Source organism: Rhinolophus hipposideros, assembly GCF_964194185.1.
Source record: "Rhinolophus hipposideros genome assembly, chromosome: 14".
NCBI lineage: Eukaryota > Metazoa > Chordata > Mammalia > Chiroptera > Rhinolophidae > Rhinolophus > Rhinolophus hipposideros.
The window spans coordinates 37,054,254-37,073,229 of NC_138060.1; the positions used below are offsets into that span (position 1 = coordinate 37,054,254).

General features: G+C 40.0%; 1 protein-coding gene across 1 annotated transcript in view; it reads right to left on the bottom strand.

The window, feature by feature from the left end:
• The window catches only part of LOC308507679 (collagen alpha-4(VI) chain-like), a gene marked incomplete at its 5' end in the record, with an annotated part of 91,461 nt that overhangs the window by 63,597 nt on the left and 8,888 nt on the right, over window positions 1-18,976 (bottom strand). The window contains 8 exons of the mRNA XM_081072950.1: window positions 1,448-1,540; window positions 1,692-1,837; window positions 3,821-3,899; window positions 5,202-5,536; window positions 10,259-10,813; window positions 11,205-11,750; window positions 15,640-16,269; window positions 18,328-18,933. Coding sequence (XP_080929076.1) covers window positions 1,448-1,540; window positions 1,692-1,837; window positions 3,821-3,899; window positions 5,202-5,536; window positions 10,259-10,813; window positions 11,205-11,750; window positions 15,640-16,269; window positions 18,328-18,933 — 2,990 coding nt within the window. The remainder of the gene's footprint in view (window positions 1-1,447; window positions 1,541-1,691; window positions 1,838-3,820; window positions 3,900-5,201; window positions 5,537-10,258; window positions 10,814-11,204; window positions 11,751-15,639; window positions 16,270-18,327; window positions 18,934-18,976) is intronic.

Genomic DNA, 18,976 nt, shown 5'->3' on the forward strand with positions numbered 1-18,976 from the left:
AACGCCATGCCCAAAGATATATAGAAACAAGTATTCTTGGCCTGTCTTACCACGAAAACTTGAATACCTACTTGTCTTAATAGTTGGTACAACAACCTACTTTTATTTTTCTAAAATACCTTTTTAAGCCATTCTATTATGAAAATCCACACCAAAACTCGTTAAATGTTTAAGGAAAAATGTTATTCTTAAAGAGAATGTTATGGGTTTTACATTCTCATAACAAAATGTCAGTAAACAAAGGTGTTACCACCCCTATTACTTATGAGAAATGGCTGTTTATTTCTGTATGATTCAGCTATTTAGTCTCTCTCTCTCTCTCTCTCTCTCTCTCTCTCTCTCTCTCTCTCTCTCTCTCTCTCTCTCTCTCTCTCCTTCTTAGATACTAAACCCACAAACCATTTCCTCTCAAGGGAGTTTGGCTTGATATTTCATAGACAGGTGTGTTTATTTAAACTACAAATTGGTCAGTAAGATATGGGAGCCATAGTCTATTTGTGATCAACAAAGATATGAAAGTCATTACAACCAACCACTGACTTCTAACAAACAGGAGCAGAGAAGTCAAAAATTCAAAACATTCTCATCTTTAGCCTTTGAAGCATAATCCCCAAGTTGCCAAAAGTCGAGAGGTGCCCAAATTTGATTTTCTGATTCTCTAGTCAGATATTTATGAACAACATGATGGGGAAAACAATCCAGTGCTAATGCATAACTACAATTTATTTTTCAAAAAGTAATTATATACTTTATACAGTTCTAAATTAAGATTGATCTGCAAAGTCAATAAGAGCCCATTCCAACAACCTGATGGAAATTCTTACAAAGAGAGAATGTAAAAAGATGAGCAAAGCCAAGGCATTTGATTCAACCTTACATGTGGATTTGTGATTATACCCCCATCATGAAGTTGAGAACGGTACCTTCAGTCCCTGGATACCTGAGGACCATTTCTAATAAGATATTCTCCCTTAAAACTGTGAAATAGTAATTTTCCTATCTCTTAACCCAAGAGTTAACAGAGAGATGCAAATTATCTACAAGTGAACCAGTGCTTATATCTTTCATCAGAGTTTCATGCTATAGAATAGGATGATAGGAGGGAAAGAGGCATTCTATGCAGTGAGAGAATCTATGAAAGCATTTGTCAAATACATGTAAGTAGGCAGCATAATATAGAATGTGAGACATGGAATCAGGCAGCCATAGGGGCTTAAATTAAAAAATGCCTCTTTGTAACTGTGCAACTTTGGGAAAGTGATGTGCCCTCTCTGAGCCTCAGTTTCAAACCTATAAAATAATGTTTACTTCAAAGTTTTGTTAAGAGGATAGAATCAGAAAAAGTGTGTTTCAGACATAACACAGAGCCTGATATGCAGTCATCTTCAGTCATCTACCTGAAGTGTCATCTCTCTCCCTCCCACACCCACACACAACAAATCCTCACCTTCCTCCCGGGGCTTCCATGATCACCTCTGTGCCCATCTTCTCCAAAACACTTTGCATACATATTACAGCATGTTCTTTCTACAATTGTGTCCTGAAAGACAGAATCCCCATCACATGATTTTTTTTTCATCTCTTAACCTACATCACATTATACACTAAAGAGACAAGATTACCTCAGGGTTTTAAAAATTATTAGAATTAATAGATCCAGCGAAGGGTGGTGTTTAAAAAAATATACTCACAAGTTGCTTCAGTAAGATGCTTGGGAGGGACTGCAGTGTGATGCTCAGAGGTTGATTATATGCAAATCCTCTGCCAAATTCTAGCTCCTGAAGCTCTTCTAATTTATGCACACCTTCCAAGCCAATAATGAGGAGTCCAGAGAATCCTTCAAGATACCAACAGGTGGGCAATTTACCTGTATATCTTTTGAATGTTCCGTCTTTGTCTTGGACTCAGATTCATCCATCATCCCGTCTTTCCTATTCCTTCACCTGTATTTTCTCAGACTTCATTTTTGTTAAAATCAAAATTGGCTCATGACATTCCCTCTTGAAGAACTGGTCTGACACCTTTCCATCCCACCAGCTGAAAGTCAAGCAGTTAGGTAGAACCACAAAAGACTCTCAGAGCTCTCTTACAGTCCTTATTTGTTATTTCATAGAAGGTTTTCACCCATTATTGTATTAAGTTACATCTTTTTAAACCCATTCCTGAAGTAGATTTGTGGTTTACTCTCAGCAACTGTGGCAATCACTGGGACTGTTCACAAATATTCTGATACATATGATTTTACTACTTTGGGAAAGTTATAAACTCTCATTAAGCTTCAATTCCTTACCTGTAGAAATATTATCTATTTCATGAAAGTTAGAACTGACTATATGGCTTGCTCTGACCAATTACATTGTGTGCAGAAGTGACATGTTTCACTTCCTGGGAGAAATTTTAAGAGTGCTGCACAATTTGCCCATTTCCTTTCATCTGCCATAGGAATAGACCCCTCCTTCTGTCTCAGTCTTTGAGAGATGAGCATGAGACACAGATAAGTGGGCACGAGGCATAAAATGAATATATTCTTGCTACTTGAAGCCACTGAGTTTGGAGATTGGTTGGTGTTACTGCAAAACTTAGTCTATTCTACTGAATCAGTCACTAAAAGACCCTCTGGACTTGTCCACATAACAGAGGACAAATGGACAAGTACACTTTTCAAATTTGGCTAGAAATCACTGTTCGTAGAATTTCAGAACAAACATTAGTGTTAATATTTTGAATAGTGAATTCACATACACACACAAATTCACACACACACATCAGCTTTCATCGAATGCAAAAAAAAAAAAAAGCTGCTTAACAATCTTGTGGTTTAAAGCTGCTGTCCATATTCTTAATTATTCCCAAAAATAAATTCCTGGAAATGGAATTGCTGATCTGGCACACAGGCAAAGTTTGCAGTCTTCTGTTATATATTCTCAATTCCCTTTCAGGAAAGGTGCAACAATTTAAATTTCCAGTGGTTATCTAGGTGATAAGTTTTGTTGGGAGCAAATCATCATAAAATATATTCCAACACAATACAAACCAAGGGGAAACATCATCCGCAGAAGAAAATGTTGAACATACTCCACTGAGGAGGGAGAAGGGTGAAGGGAGTTTTAACAAGTCAGGTTGCTGGTTGTTCATCCTGAGTTTGCTTTACAACCTTGATGGGGCACAAACTGGGAATGGCCAGAGCAAACAGGCACAGCTGTACAGGTGGCACGGCCTTAGGACACCCAGCTGTGGGAACTGGTGGGTACTGTAGTACAGCCAGCACACCACTCACCAAGCCAGGTACCTAGGCTTGCACCCACCCAGAGCATTGGGCATCTTTTTCTAATTTCACAAAGATGTCATATCGAATAGCAGCAGCCCTTGGAGATGGAGAAGCAGGAAGAATTCAGGAGCATACGAGAGAGGAAAGGCAGTGAAAAGAGCAAGGCCCAGATTTAGGCTGACTCCACAGTTTAGGGAAAAGAGGCATATGGACCCCTAGGTAGCCTAAAAGAGCAAAGAGCACACACACTCACCATGAAGTAGGAGTTGCACCTTCATCCCTCCCCCCACCATGCTGGTAATTGGTCAGTCCTGTGTCAGAGAGGCTCTTGGTCAGTGTCAGGGATTAGGGACCCTGGGGGTCTTTCAGCCCTGAACAGTCCCAATTCATACAGAGGGAGACTGGGAATCATTCTGGGGGCAACTGAGCTCTTATCACTTGGGTTGGCATGTCGTAGGTTTAGTAGCATCCAGTGCCATTTGGAAACCTGAAAGTGTATCTCAGCCCCTGTGAGAGGAATGATGCCCACGCAGGTCAACTCCATGCACTTACCTTTGCCTCGGAGAAGCTCAGATGTCTCCTTCAGTCTCTCTAAATCATCATCCAGTCCATCAGTAAACACTAAAAGGACCTGTTGTTTGGGGGAAGGGAGGAGCAGGGAGGGAAAGAGGGAGGGAAGGAGGGAAGGAGAGAGGGAGTAGGACAGGGGAGGACGCAGAGGGGGAGGGAAAGGAAAGAAGGGGAGAGGGGAAAGGGAATGGAGAAGATGGATGCCGTAAGATGCACATTTCTTTAAAATTCAAAGGTAAGCTTAACTTTCTTGGTTGTATCCAGCCTTTCACCCTGTTCCCTTTCACCCATTCATTATTTATTTTATTACATATTTGCTTTTACTTCAACTTCCCCCAGAAGAAGGAGAAGGAGAAGGAGAAGGAGAAGGAGAAGGAGAAGGAGAAGGAGAAGGAGAAGGAGAAGAAGAAGAAAAGAAATTTGAACCAGCTGAACATGTTCACTTAAAAATATCTTCCTGGGGGTGGGGGGTGGGTGATGAGGGTAAAGGGGATCAAATATATGGTGATGGAAGGAGAACTGACTCTGGGTGGTGAACACACAATGGGATTTATAGACGATGTAATACATAATTGTACACCTGAAATCTATGTAAATTTACTAACAATTGTCACCCCAATAAAATTAATTAAAAAAAAAAATATCTTCCAAAAATTGTCTTACAATACTCATCTTTATCAATGTCAAAAATTTATTGCATTTTTCTACAACTAAAATGTGTTACCTTCACTCATGGAAAATTTTAATTTAAAAAAATGAATTATACTAGTCAAGAAATAAATTCATTGAATGTATGATTGAAGGGAACTCTAAATGTAACTTTCAAAGTTTGCAGATGACATTTCTTAATAAACATCACATGAGACCTTGCAAGTTCTGTGGACTTGTGTGGGTGTAAAGTTTGGGGGCACCAAGAAGGGAAGGAGTGGGCTTCACTACGGAGCCATTAGCTGTTACTAAAGACAGTTCAAGGTGCTGACTGGAAAAAAAAATTAGGCCCTACTCTACATGGGAGTCAGCGACTAGAGGAGCTGAGGAGTCTTAAAATATCTTCCAGTGATCTTTGGAATGAATTATTCCATGGAAGAATCTGGATCACTGAACTGTGGGCAATTTGACCGCGGGGACTTTTATCCTTTCATCCCTATTGGCAGTATTCAGTACACAGGCTCTAGGGCTTAGTAAATATCTGTTGACTGAATGAAAGTACATTTTTGTTGGTCTTTACTGAGTAAGACTATGGTTTTCCTCTATGTAAGATCTCCAGTGAAGAACAGTCACAAAAGCCTTATGCCCCCCTACTCCACTGCCCACCCCCAACTCTTCCTGATGGCTCCATCACGTGGATTCTCAGCATTATTACCTTCACTTCAGCCGAAGAGAAGCGGATAGCGTTATTGCCCAGGAACTGCAAAAAACCCGCGTCCATGTGGTTGCTCTTGGCAGCCTGATGAACCAAGAACTTCTGAATGGTCTCATCACTATACTTCCCAAAGCCTGAGTCAAAGATAACCTGACCATTTGAGCCAGGAACCAGGTAGCGAAACATTATGTCGCTCTGACCAGGAACGCTACAGCTGATGTTAGAAAGCAAGGACAACTGTTGCATCAGCTCTGGCAGTAATCCTTGAAGCTTCTGATGAACTTGCCTTGTGGGAATGGAGATATCAATTCCTACAGACAAATCTATGTTGCATCCTTTGAAGGTGGAGGAGGAAAAAAAACAAATTAGTCACCTATAAATGCATGACCAGGAAGGCCCTGGAAAAAGAACCCCAGACAATCCACAGAAGTGTAAGCTAAATAATGATTGTTGTTTAATTTCAGGGATGGTTTGTTACACAACAAAAACTAACTGATACATTACGTACTATTTCATACCTCTCTACACCGCTGCTGATCCTATGTCTGCCTCTACCTGAATTGTCCTTTCCCTTCCCTTCCACGCCAATCTGGTTAACTCATACATGTCTTTCAAGTAACAGTTCAAGTAACGCCCTCCCTAAAGCTCTTTCTGACTCATGTACCCAGCTCCTCGGGTTGAATTACCAAATGTCCCTGATTGTCCATTGTTACTTTACTTGACATTCTCTCCCACTAAACAGGATTTCTTGATAGTAGGGACAATATCATCTTACTTTCCCAGTGCCTAATACAGATACTCATTAAATGTTTGACAAATGAATGAAGAAGGGATAATAAATGAGCCTTGAGTCTGGAACTTTTCTTCTGGAACTTTTCTTCCTCATTCACCACCTACACATGGACCTTGTTTCAGGGACACATATTAGAAAAGATCAAGATTGACAAACTCTCCTAATTTTCTGTTTCTTCTGCCTAAAAACTTTTTTTAAAGATTTGTCATTATTGTAATTAGTACTATTTAAGTATTTCTTAATGTACAACTTTTCAATATTGATGGATAACAAACATGATGGACTTTTTATGTATTTTTTTCAATTACAGTTGACATTCAATATTGTATTAATTTCAGGTGTACAGCATAGCGGTGAGACATTTATATAATTCACAAAAACTTTTAAGCCTTCCTGGAAAGATGTAGCTAGAATTTGAAGGCCCACTGATCTTTCAGGTTATACCCACCCACTCACCGGTGAATAATAGGAACATCCACAAAATTTCACTGAGGAGGCAAAACTTGATGGTCACAGGTTCACCTGGATTAGTATCTGAATAAATGACTTAAAATGTAACTTATCAACCATAAAAGGGCCACTATTCTTAACTCCTTCTGGATAATGAACATAACTTGGAACTCTCCAGGGCAAGCCTGGACATGTGCACATTTTCTCCTTAGACCAGCACATACTGGAATATTGGCTCAGAATAAAAAATAAAAAAAAGATGTTGGGAGGGGAGCAATTTTGAGGAAATTAATTAAATACTGGATGTTTCACCGGTGAAAAGGGTCATAAACAGTGACTTAAAGTTTCTCAGGGATCCGAGTCCTGAGTTTTCCATCCCCTAAATATTATACTCCATGCTAGCTCAAGGATGTTTCTGGATTACCAAGATAGAAAATGCCTTCCTCTCCTCCTTTCATATAACACATCTTGGTTTTGTTTTGATGTTTAACTCTCTAATTGAAATTCACCAAAAGGACTTTTCACCAATGTAAATCCAATTTCCATATCACATCTAATTTCAGAAAAGAGGAATTTCCTTTTTGCAGTGTGGTATATTATTCCAACATTTCTAATTTATATTTTCCCCAGGAACATTTTCAGGTGGTTTGTTCTGTAATGCAAGGGGCATTCCTTCCCCTATTAACAGAGAGGGCTGAACCTTGCTAGATAACCTCTAAGGTCTTTATGATTCAGCTTTATGATTCTAGAATTCTAGAATTAATTAGGTTTCAGCTATGATTAAAGTATCCAGCTAATTTCATCAAAAAAGTCAATGACAGGGGCAGCCAGATGGCTCAGTTGGTTAGAGCACGAGCTCTCAACAACAAAGTTACCAGTTCAATACCTGCATGGGATGGTAGGCTGCGCCCCCTGCAACTAAAGACTGAAAATGGGGACTGGACGCGGAGCTGAGCTGCGCCCTCCACAACCAGATTGAAGCACAACAACTTGGAGCTGATGGGCCCTGGAGAAACACACTGCTCCCCAATATTCCCCAATAAAAAATAAATAAATAAAAATAAATTAAAAGTCAATGACAAAGCTGTAGAAAAATATAAATCCTATTTACTACATGGTGCAAAATGAATTGAAAAGAGAAGCGAATCCTATATCTCTTTTCCTTCCCCTGATAATACCTAGGTGAATATAAACAAAGAAAATAGAACTTTGATTCCTAAAGAATGAACTGCTTAATGCAGGACTTCCCATAATCCATGATTACTTAACAAATGTTACACATGTACTCTTTTCAATTGATTTTTTAATTCACCAAGAACACTGCAAAGTACTGATATTCTTTAGGCAGTATAAACAAAAATATGAATTTAATAACTCTAAAACATTGGCTCCAGTTTTTGACACCAAACTGCTAGGAAGTTCAAACCCTACTTCCATTATTTCCCATCTGTGCTTTTTAAGCTCTCCTATTTTTCTCATCTGGAAATTGGGCATCATAATAATAGCATCTGCTTCACATGGGGTTGATGTAGGAATATTGGACTTTATGGGTTCCATTATATACTCTTCTATATGATTCCATACTATACTATATTTTACCATACTACACATTACTATACCATATTATACCATTTGATGACATTCTATGCTATTCTATACTATACTACAATCATGCAGCTCATAATGACATTTTGGTCTACAACAGACAACATATACAACTGTGATCCCAGAAGATGATAGTGGAGCTGAAAATTCCTATTGCCTAGTGATGTCGTAGCCATAGTGTAAGGCCATAGTACAATGTATGACAATTTTGTACCAGTCTCAGCCTACGGATAGTAATGCTGTCACTAGAAATGCCTGGGGGTACTCACCTGGGCCCCAATGAGCTTCCTACTGGGGAACATCTTCTCTTTCTAAACCAATGTTACAGCTGAACCAACCCTTTGGTTCTTATTACAATTACAAGATGCCCTTTAGCAACGACCATTAGGAAAATTTGAAGAAAAAAAGAGTTTATTACTTATAGGCCCTGGAGTGTACGAGGCACACCAGGGGGCAAATAGTGAGGTCACAGGTAGAGAGAGAATGCAGAGCCCTTGGGTTCTGCTTTGATTGGGACCAAGTGTGAGTGGGGATGGGCTAAGGTTCTGTTGCTCATTATTGGTGAATTTAAAACATAAAGGTGAATTTAAAGTGCAAGAAGGGAAAAAACAAGTAGCCCAAATGGTCAGTTATGGAAATCAACCAAGATTTCTAAAACAGGAGGGAACAGGAGGGTAGGCAGCCTGACTTTATCTTGTGTAGCTAGCAATGTGTTTATTCAAGATAGACTCCATTGATGCAGCTGGGTACCTGAAATGAATGCCTCACCAATCAAAACTTAAGTTAAGCACTTGCATTACAAATGGAAAAGCCAACTGTCAGAGCTTACACTACAATTACTCACATGTTTGTGGTGATGCTGGTGTAAACAAACCTCCTGTACCACCAGTCCTATGAAAGTACAGCACTTACAATTACAGCAGTAGGCTATACCATCTAGGTTGTGTAACCTATGATGTTCACACAATGACAAAATCCCCTAACAACGCATTGCTCATAACGTATCCCTTCATTAAGCAACACTTGACTATATATCATATAATACTCTTCTATACTATACTATGTTTCACTTTGCCTTACTATTCTATATTACCCTTCTACTCCAAGTGTGATTTAAGGACTGGCAGGATCAGCCGGGAGCATGTTAGTCATATAGAATCCCACACAGAATTACTGAATCATAATCTGAATTTTAACAAGATCTCCAGGTGATTCACATGCATGTTAAAGTTTGAGAGGCTCTGTTATGCTCTACTCTACTAGATATACCAAAAGGCAATATAGAACAGTATTTAGTACACAGACTCTAAAACCAGACTGCCTCAAGTTCAAATCTAAGCTTTGCTACTTACTTGGGTCAAATGACCTGATTTTTCTGTGCCTTGATTTCCTCATCTGTAAAATAGTATATACACCCATTCAATACGTTTATGTGAAGATTCTATGTTTTAACATATGAAAGCCCTTGGAACAGCCCCTGGTGGGGTGGGCTGTTCCATCTAAAGGTTAGCTATCCTGATTATAATATGGTTATGCTGTAGAATATCAGTCCCTGTGGGAGGGAAGGAGGTGGAATCATCTATGAAGACATTCTCCGGGTCAATCAACCTCTAAAAGGCAACTCTTGAGAAAGGAGCAAAATAGACTTAGACTGTTGGGAAAAGGAACCCTTGTCTCTGGACCTTGCTGTTTTGGACAAAAGCTTGAGGAGATAAAATAAGATTGAGGATGACCTCAGCCATATGGAAGCAGATTGGCAACAAAGCAGAGAGATCCCTATACAGAACACACGTAGAAAAGAGTGCTTTCTATTTCATAAGAACTACTGTCTAACTGATACTGCTCTCTGCTTCCATTTCCCTTTTGATACGCTCATATCTTCAGTAAGCTATGTTTACACATTCCAGTCTGGTTTCATCTACCTACAAGGACTAAAGAGAAGAGTTGTGAGGACTTTCTAGCGACAGAGTTCTGAGAAGGTTCAGGCCTCTGGAGGCCAGAGTGGTGATGGCCAGGGAATGATTAAAAGAATCCCCAGGGGAAGGTGAACCACAGCATCTCGGGAGTTCAAGCCAGTTGTCCTCCCCAGGATGATCACCCCTCCCTCCCCCAGCTAGAAGGATCAGTTTTATTTTATTAAGAGAGTCAACAAGGTCCCTGACACCTTCCATGGGCTTGTGGATCAAATAACAAACACTCTGTCACTCACCTTGTGGAATGCAGACCTTATAAAGAATTTCCTTCTCCAGATTCTCCAGGGACTCAAAATTTTCTTCATGGTACACTCTGTGCTCGTCATTAGTAATCTCCAAGAGCTGAGAGCGTTTGGCTTCTCCCACCCCAATGGCAAAAACAATTATGTTTCTGTCCCTGAGGGCCTTGGCTGGTATGGCTACATTGTCATGGGAGACCCCATCTGTAATCACAATCAAATACTGATGAACACTGGGTCTCCCTCCTCTTGAACTGTCAAAAAAAGGTAGAGTAAAATTCAAGGCTTTCCCGGTGTGGGTGCCATCTTTCATTTGTTGAACATTAGAGATGGCTCTGTGAATGTCCACCTTTAAAGAGTATTGGTTGAGCCTGAATTCTTCCTTGGGGATTGAGCTGAACTGCAAAAGGCCAATCTGAATTTCATCAGCACCTATATTAGCTTGGTTCACCATGCTCATCATGAATCCCTTCATCTTTTCAAAGTCTTTTGAGAGGATGGATTCTGAACCATCTATCAGGAAGATAATGTCAGCTTTCCTATTCTTGCAGGCTGAGGGGGAAAGGAGCAGAACAGAACATTCATTCAGAGCCTGAAACCAATTAATTATAAGTCCCCAGAGACAGTCTGAGGTGGCATATACACAACATGAAAATATTTTTAAAGGGATTGGAAGAGGAAGTGAGTGAAATAAATTTTCTGTGACCCAGCACAAACCACTCTCAAAATAAGACACAAGAGTATGATAAAGATATAAAATTTGACAGGCTTGGTTCATTCTAGGTAATGGTCACTCTGTGTCCAATACTCACTTTTGGACCAGTGAATCCACACTTCAAGAATTCACATAGATTAGACACATAAACTTGGAGAGAGAAAGAGAGAGAGAGAGAGAGAGAGAGAGAGAGAGAGAGAGAGAGAGATTGAAGAAAAAAATCCTTACTCTCTGAGGAGCAGATGTCTTGTACCACTTCTTGTTGGATGGCCTTCAAGGAATCAAACTCGTACACAAAAAACGTCTTGTCCTTAGCTATCTCCTCAAGCTCAGTAGTGCTAGCGTTTCTGACTCCAATAGCATAAATGATGATGCCATCTTCCCTCAGTGTCTCTGCAGCCTCAGCCACGGGGTCCTCAGATTCACCGTCAGTGATGATTATGAGATACCAAGGCACGTTGCTGCGAGCAGTGTTTGCAAAGACTTGAGCCATGTTACTCAAGGCCTGACCCGTCAAGGTACCCCCTCCACTCTGCTGGATGCCATCAATGGCTTCCTTTAGCCTTGTCACACTGGGATACTGGCTGAGGACAAATTGACTATTAATTCTATTTGAGTACTGAACGACACCAAATTGTACTCTGTCGGGCCCAACATGGAACAGCTTTATCACCTCGTTCATGAACGTCTTCATTTCAAGAAAATCGTCTTGTGTGATGCTGCCAGACCCATCAATAAGGAAGTAAATATCTGCTTTCTCGATGTACACACAGCCTAGGCAATAAGAAGCAGCAACCCATTAGAACAGATGTACGACAGTGTGTAGCCAAAGCTATTGATCCCAATCCCCACCCATACTCCCTCAGCACTGCTTGTCCTATTGAGAGCCAGCAACTTTCTACTGAAAGCATCTGTGACTCTGTCTAGGGATATTCTTTGGCAGGAGCGTGATCAGCTCATACAGTAGGCAGGCCAGAATGACTGAGAGTGAGTTTGGGAGCAGCTAAACACTAAGGATTGACAGGAGTTAATGGATAAATACTCTAGCTCCCTTGCCCTTTGGGTGGGACAACTCTGAAGTAAGTTCTACATAGTTTCCCTGAGTCCCCAGCAGAACTGAGCCCCAGCTGCCTACAGCAATTAGCTGCTCACTCACTCAGCCTGTTCTGGCTGCCTTCCTGTCTCTCATCTTTACTTCCCTACCACGGTGCCCTAGAGTCACCTCCCAGATAAACCACTCACATCCATATACCTGTCTCAGAGTCTGTTTCTGGTGAACCCCACTTGAGACATGAAGTAAATATTATTTGATATTTCTCAAACGGGAAGTTGAGAACAAGCTAAAAGTAAAATAGCAGAACATATCTGAAAGTATGAATTGTCTCAGTATCCAATATTTCTGCTTCTCATGCAAGTTGCACTTTTTAAGCATATGAACAAAAGAGTGGCACTTTTAAAATATGTGGGCACTTTCTGAAATTTAATTTAATTAATTCAAATAAATTTAAAACTTTCTGCTTTAAATGAGCCTTACTTAAATGAATCACTTTGTATTAAGGCCTAGACTCCAAAGGACAACACAGCTCTACATTTAGATCCTGTCTCCACCACTTACTAGCAGGCTTGCCCCTTTGCATCTCAGTTTCCTAATCCGTAAAACAAGATGCTTAACACCCATTTAGTGAGCTTATTGTGAGAATTAAGTAAGATTATGGAAACATAGCAGAGCTGAGTATTTAAAATTCACGGTTAAGATCACCCAGTGCTTTGTTCTTTTATCATGTTGCAGATTCCTCAAAAAGAATGAAACATAGCTATCTCCTCGCTCCTTTCAGTAAGGGCTGCCCAGCCTTGTGTTATTAATCTCTGGAATCCCTTGATGCAGGGAAGAATCAAGAGCCTTTCCATGTTTCCTGGCCAAAAGGGAAGTGGTCTGAGGTGGGAGTTGGATTCCCTTGCTCATGCCTTCCATTTGGGAGTAACTTGGTCCAGTCAATATGAGACATACTTACACTGAATATATATATATGGAGAGAGAGAGATCTATATATCTATATCTATATCTCTCTCTCTATATATATATATTTCTTGTTTATCTGAATGAAATTCAAATTTAACTGGACATCCTATATTTCAGCGGCAACCCTACCCAAGAGAGGCAGGCATTGAAAGGGATGTGGCTTAGAGGAATGCAGAGATCTGCAGCTATGGTGTTTGTTGAATGCAAGGAGAACAGAGGGGAAATTATGAAAAAAGAAAGCAGAAACTCAGACCTTGCTGGAACCCAGGACCCACTGGTGACAGGTAGATGGCTAGCCCCATTCTGAGGAAAGGACCACTGTGAATGAAGAGGCATCTCTGTAGCCAACCCCATGCAGCAGTGGCCCAAAGAGGCTCCATGGCAGCCCAGAAGAGCTAAGAGCCCTGAGTACTGCCTGGCAATACATATTCTTGACAGCCTTGGCAGATGAAGATTTGGGGATTGGGGGTTGGCAGAAGAGAAAGATAGTTTTTAGAGTCTGGTTGCTACTAAGCATCCAAATCTATTACATACACAAAGTTATTAGCAGAGTGTCTGACCCATAGCAGATGACCAATAAGTGGTAGATAGTATGATCATTATAATCAGCAAGGACAGAATTCTGATTTTTAAACATGTCCCAACTTCTATTTACCTGTAAGCTACTCCCACTCCTAACTCCTCTACACTTTGGACTGATTTTCCTGAATCCAGGTTTCTTTTTAGCTGCTGTGCAGTCTGGAAGAGAAATCAGATCTCAACTCTTTACACTGTGAATTAGGAGAGAAAAGGAGCCTTCTCTCTTTCCTTACAGAATATAGGCAAGGGGGGGTACAAGGAAATGAAACTCATATTTAACAATTTTGTTCCTCATTCCCAGGACAGAGAAAGGGACTAAAAATACAGGCCACAGAGAAAGATGGAAATTTATTTAGATATTTTAAATCTCTAAACCTTGGCACAAGTGATCAAGAAATTACAAGATCATTTAGTGATTTTTTTTTTTAAAAAAAAGCTCATTTTCCACTAAAGATATAATCACAGCCAGCCTTGAATTCTTAAGTTAATTATCTACGTTTCAAGTTGTCATCTTCTTTCTACAGTTCTGATTTGAATCTAAGAAACACTAGCATGGGTGGACAAAAATAGACAGGTAGACAGACAGACACAAATATATTTTTAACAGCCAGTAAATGGCAAATTTGGGATTTAAAATTCAGGCATTTTGACTCCAAGGTGCATATATTTAACTGCTACGTTTTTTCTGTTTTGTTTTGTTTTAACTGCATACAGTAGGAACTCTCCTAACCTACCTTCTCTTAAGTGACTCCCCAGATTGAAAAAAAAAAGTGATATTCCCACAATGCGTTGAGTGCCCTCTCCCTGGAGGCGCCCTGCCCCCCACCCAATTGAACACTATACAGTTCTGCTTTACTCAGTGGAAGAATAAGCCTACCAAGAGCAATGTGGGTTTGTCCCCAGCCTGTTTATGATGGTTTTGTTATTCTAATTACACAACAAATAAAATATTGTGCAAATCAATAGGATATGAGTGTGAATAAAGGAAGTTTATTGCGTCTATGAAAACCAGGTTAACTGCTTAGAAAAGCCAATAAAGGAAAGTTATTATCAAAGAAATTGTTGGTGTACTAGATGGCACTATAAAAAATTGAATTTTTGAGATCATAAAACTCAATAAGGATTTCAGTACTCAGATTGTTTCAAAAGTGGCTAAGTTATCTTCCCACTTTAAAGAAGCTGGAAATTGTAGAAAATACACTATTGGATGATTGATGAAGAAAAGGTACAGAATGCCAATCAACAGGGATCACATTCAAAGAAGCCTTGGCCCTACACCAAAGATTGGAGATTTAATGTTCATTTGTTATGTTTTAAAATAAAAATAATAAATTTTAAGAATGTGTCTTTTTAGAAATAATTTCCTTCTCTAAGTGACTTCAGATTTGGTCAATCCATACTAAGATCCCTTGGACTTCCACTGTAAATACACATATATTTGCAACAAATTGTTCAAAGAGATGAGGGAGGAATGTTCACTTTTTACTTCATATGCTTCTACATTGTTTGGAATCAAGACAAAATCATTTTGATTTTATAAGTTTTTTTGTTTTGTTTTGTTTTTTGAATTCACAACTTTTACTAGAGTGTCAGATCATACTATGGCTGTTAAATCATCTGTTTTGCTACCAGAGAACATCAGGGGAGAGCGCGAATACAATCCCCACTACCATAAATTATGCAGTCGCGTTTCCCACATTTGGGGAAATCGCAGGGGTCAGCACATCCGGAGTGCAATGGATAAGCCTCGCCCTGGGGAAACCACCTTCGTGATCATGGTACCTCCCTTGCCAGGTAAGGATTGATTTTATAAGTTTTATGTTTCTGTTTTCTAATGAGTTGACTCCAAAATCTTTTCTTGGGTGGGGGTGGAGGTGAGGGGTAGAGGAGGTGAGTGTATGGAGCAAGCAGAGTAAAGATTTAAAAATATATATATATGTATGTATATATATATATATATGTATATATATATGTGTGTGTGTGTGTGTGTATATATATATATATATATATATATATATATATATATATATATAAAGTTATCAAGTTTGGAAAAGGTCCTCCTACCTTCTTGTAGGGCAGAGCCTATCCCAGTAATGGGAGCCCTGCTGCCCACAATCTCAGGGCAGAGCTGGTTCTTAATCTTGTTTCCCACTATGGAGAGTTGTAAAAAGGATTCCAGATGGACGACATGCTTCCCAGGAGGATACGAAGCTATCTTTGCCAGGTCCTCACTCTCTGAGGCAAGCTGGGTACCCACTGCATAGATGGTAACCCCCATCTTGCGGAGGAGAGAAGCCGGTCTGGATACAGAGTCTTGGGAGAAGCCTTCCGTGATGACCACGGCTATCTGCTTCACACCTTGCTTGGACAGGCTGCCCTTCTCCTGAATGAAAACCTCATTCCTTAGGAAATCCAAAGCAGCACCAGTCTTGGTCCTTCCTCTTCTTCCCTGATACGTTAATTTGTCCAAATGCTCTAAGATTTGGGCTGGATTCTGAAACGTATCCAGTGAAAACTCAAGTCGTGGTTCCTCACTGTAAAAGGCCAAGCCAATTCTCACAACATCAGGATGAATGCTTACAGAGCTGATGGTGGTCTTCAAGAAATTGACAACCTGTTGGAAATTAGATTGCCTAACCCTGCTAAATTCTTCAATGAGGAATACTACGTCGGCAGGAATAGCAGCTGCACACGCTAGAAACAAACAAAAACAAAAAGAAGGGCTTTAGCATAAGAACAGAGTAGTAAAGACAACACTTATTTTGTATATAAAAGATGTATTATGCTATATTTTTATAGCATAATATTTATATATTTACACGTAATATTTACATATTTATTTTTATAACATTTAGTATTACAAATTGTAATAATATATATTAACTTATATTACATGCATTAACCTTTATTGCATGTTAACTTATCATATGTATTAACTTATATTAATACACTTCAGAATTTAGTGGAAGCCTTTATGACCATAATTTGGCATGATGGTCAAAGAATGTCACAGGGTTCATATATATCTCAAAATTTTTCACACAAAAGAGTATCCACTTATAAAATATGTAAATATCCATAAGAATGTGCTTTAAGGTCATTTTGCAATTCATCTAAGTCCACTAGAAGCATATGAGTCTTGCTGGACTAGTTTTTTCTTCATTTTTTGAGTTCCAGGAAATCCTGGATGAAATTCTCTTTCATAGGCCTGAAACCTCTTGGATTTAATCATTTTTCGTCCGTCTTAGTAAAAGAAAGAAATAATAAATTGTGACTATTAATAAATATTGTCTGTTTATTTCTATAGACAGGAAATAATAACTTGTGTACCTTTCTCTGATAAATTTCATGTCATTTCAACAGAGACATGAAATATGGCAAATTCCTATCAAAATTTGCTGTCCAGAAATCGGGCTACATGGCTGTTCTATTTTGCTATATAAGAATCTTCCCTTTCACCTTTCTCAAACGAGATAATAGAGTTATAACTACATTAAACTCCCTTCTCAGAGGAGTCCAGACACCTCTCTCCCAATTTAATGTAGGGAAAACCACTGTGTCCACATACCAAAAAGGTTCAAATCTGCTTTGATGTATGAAAAAAAAAAAATCTCCCTAGCAGAAAGCCAAAACCACATATGCAGGAGGCTGAAACCAGTCTGTAGACAACTGAATGTTGTGAAACAAAGTTTGGAGAAGAGAATATAGGGGCAACAAAATAACCTTTTGACTTATCTTTGATCAGTTGCTGTCCTAAAATTTCCTTCTTGGTCTTTATATATATATATATATATATATATATATATATATATATATATATATATATATATATATATATAAAGAACCAAAAATCAATACTAGATTTAAAAAGAGGATATTGCTCCCGATTTTGCCAAGTCTAAAACACCAAGCATCTTTGACTTCTCCCCTGTTTCACCTGCTGGTGCCAAGTGTTATTATTCTCCTTTCAAGTTGTCATCAGGATTAATCACCTTTCTTCATTGTGAGAGCCACTGTTGGCTAGACCCCGGTATCTTCTCTATATGGACAGATGACAGCTTATCCTTAAAGTCCTTCTGAGTCAGAGATGTCATGTGGAGTCCAGCCTGCCCACTGAAAGCTTCCTTAAGGACTATTTTAGTCATGTCATTTTTCCTGCGTAAAAGCCTACTGTTACTTCCCAGTGCCTTTGGGACCTCATGATCAGGGTCCACCCTACCTAATCCAATCTCATCCCTCACTACTTCTAGACTGCCCCCCAATGTTAGCAGATAATGATGCAGAGGTCTGAAGAGTGCTTATGCAAGTGGGTTTTCTCTCTTGCACATCTGCAGTTACCATGGGAAGGATATGCCCAGACTAGCCTAATGATCACAGGCGGAAGAAGAGAGCTGTGGAGCAGAGCCAAACGTAGCTCAGCCAACTCTCAGCCAAATCCCAAATGTGTGAATAAACTCAGGCAAGATCAGCAAAGCCCAGTGAAGAGAAGCTGACCCCCAGCAGTTAAAATAAGTAATTCTTTTCAGCCACTGACTCTTTGGATGGCTTGTCATGCAGCATTATTGTAACTATAGTTAACTAATACAAGGAGTGGGCCTGAGGCAGCTCCATGCCTCCTCCTCTTCCCAATCCTCTAGTGCTGGTGTCCCGGTGTGAAGGAATCCAGAATGCCCCCTTCTCTGCTCTGTCCCCAGACTTTTCTGTTATGCTAAGACTTCCCCGTGGCTCACACACCTAGGAACCAAACCTTACCTACAACAGCCTCCTTCTCAGGCTCAGTCCTGAGCTCAGGCTTCCCAATCCCTTGGATCACCATATTCACATCTTGCATCATCTGTCTGACTCCATCGTGTCCTTGCATCTCATATACAAGAGGTGGGGACGCCATCCCCTCCAGCTCTCTTCTGTCAAAGTCCTGTACGCCCACCGTCATGACTTTCACGCCTTTCTCCCTCAATGTCTGTGCGGCATCCAAGACCTCATCGTCAGATTTGCCTGCGGTAATGACCACTGCATACTGGGGAATGCCCTGGAGAAACCGGCTTCCCATTGCCTCCTGGAAGAAGTTCTGATGAAGGTATCGCAGAGCTTTGCCTGTCCTCCTAGAGCCACCCCGGAACACAAAGTGTTTATGGATGTGAGCAAGCATCTCATCCTGGGTCTTGTAGGTATTGAGCAAAAATTCAGTGTGACCTTGACCACCATACTGAGCCAGCCCAACCTGGTACTTGTCCCTGCCAATATCCAGCATGCCAATCACTCTGGAGATGAAATTCTGCATCCACTGGAAACTGGCCCGTGATGTTTTCTGTGAGGTGTCGGCAAGAAAGACCACATCTGCAGGGGCCTGGATGAATCCTGGAACTGAAGGGGACAGGAGAGGAAAAGACACAGCAGACGA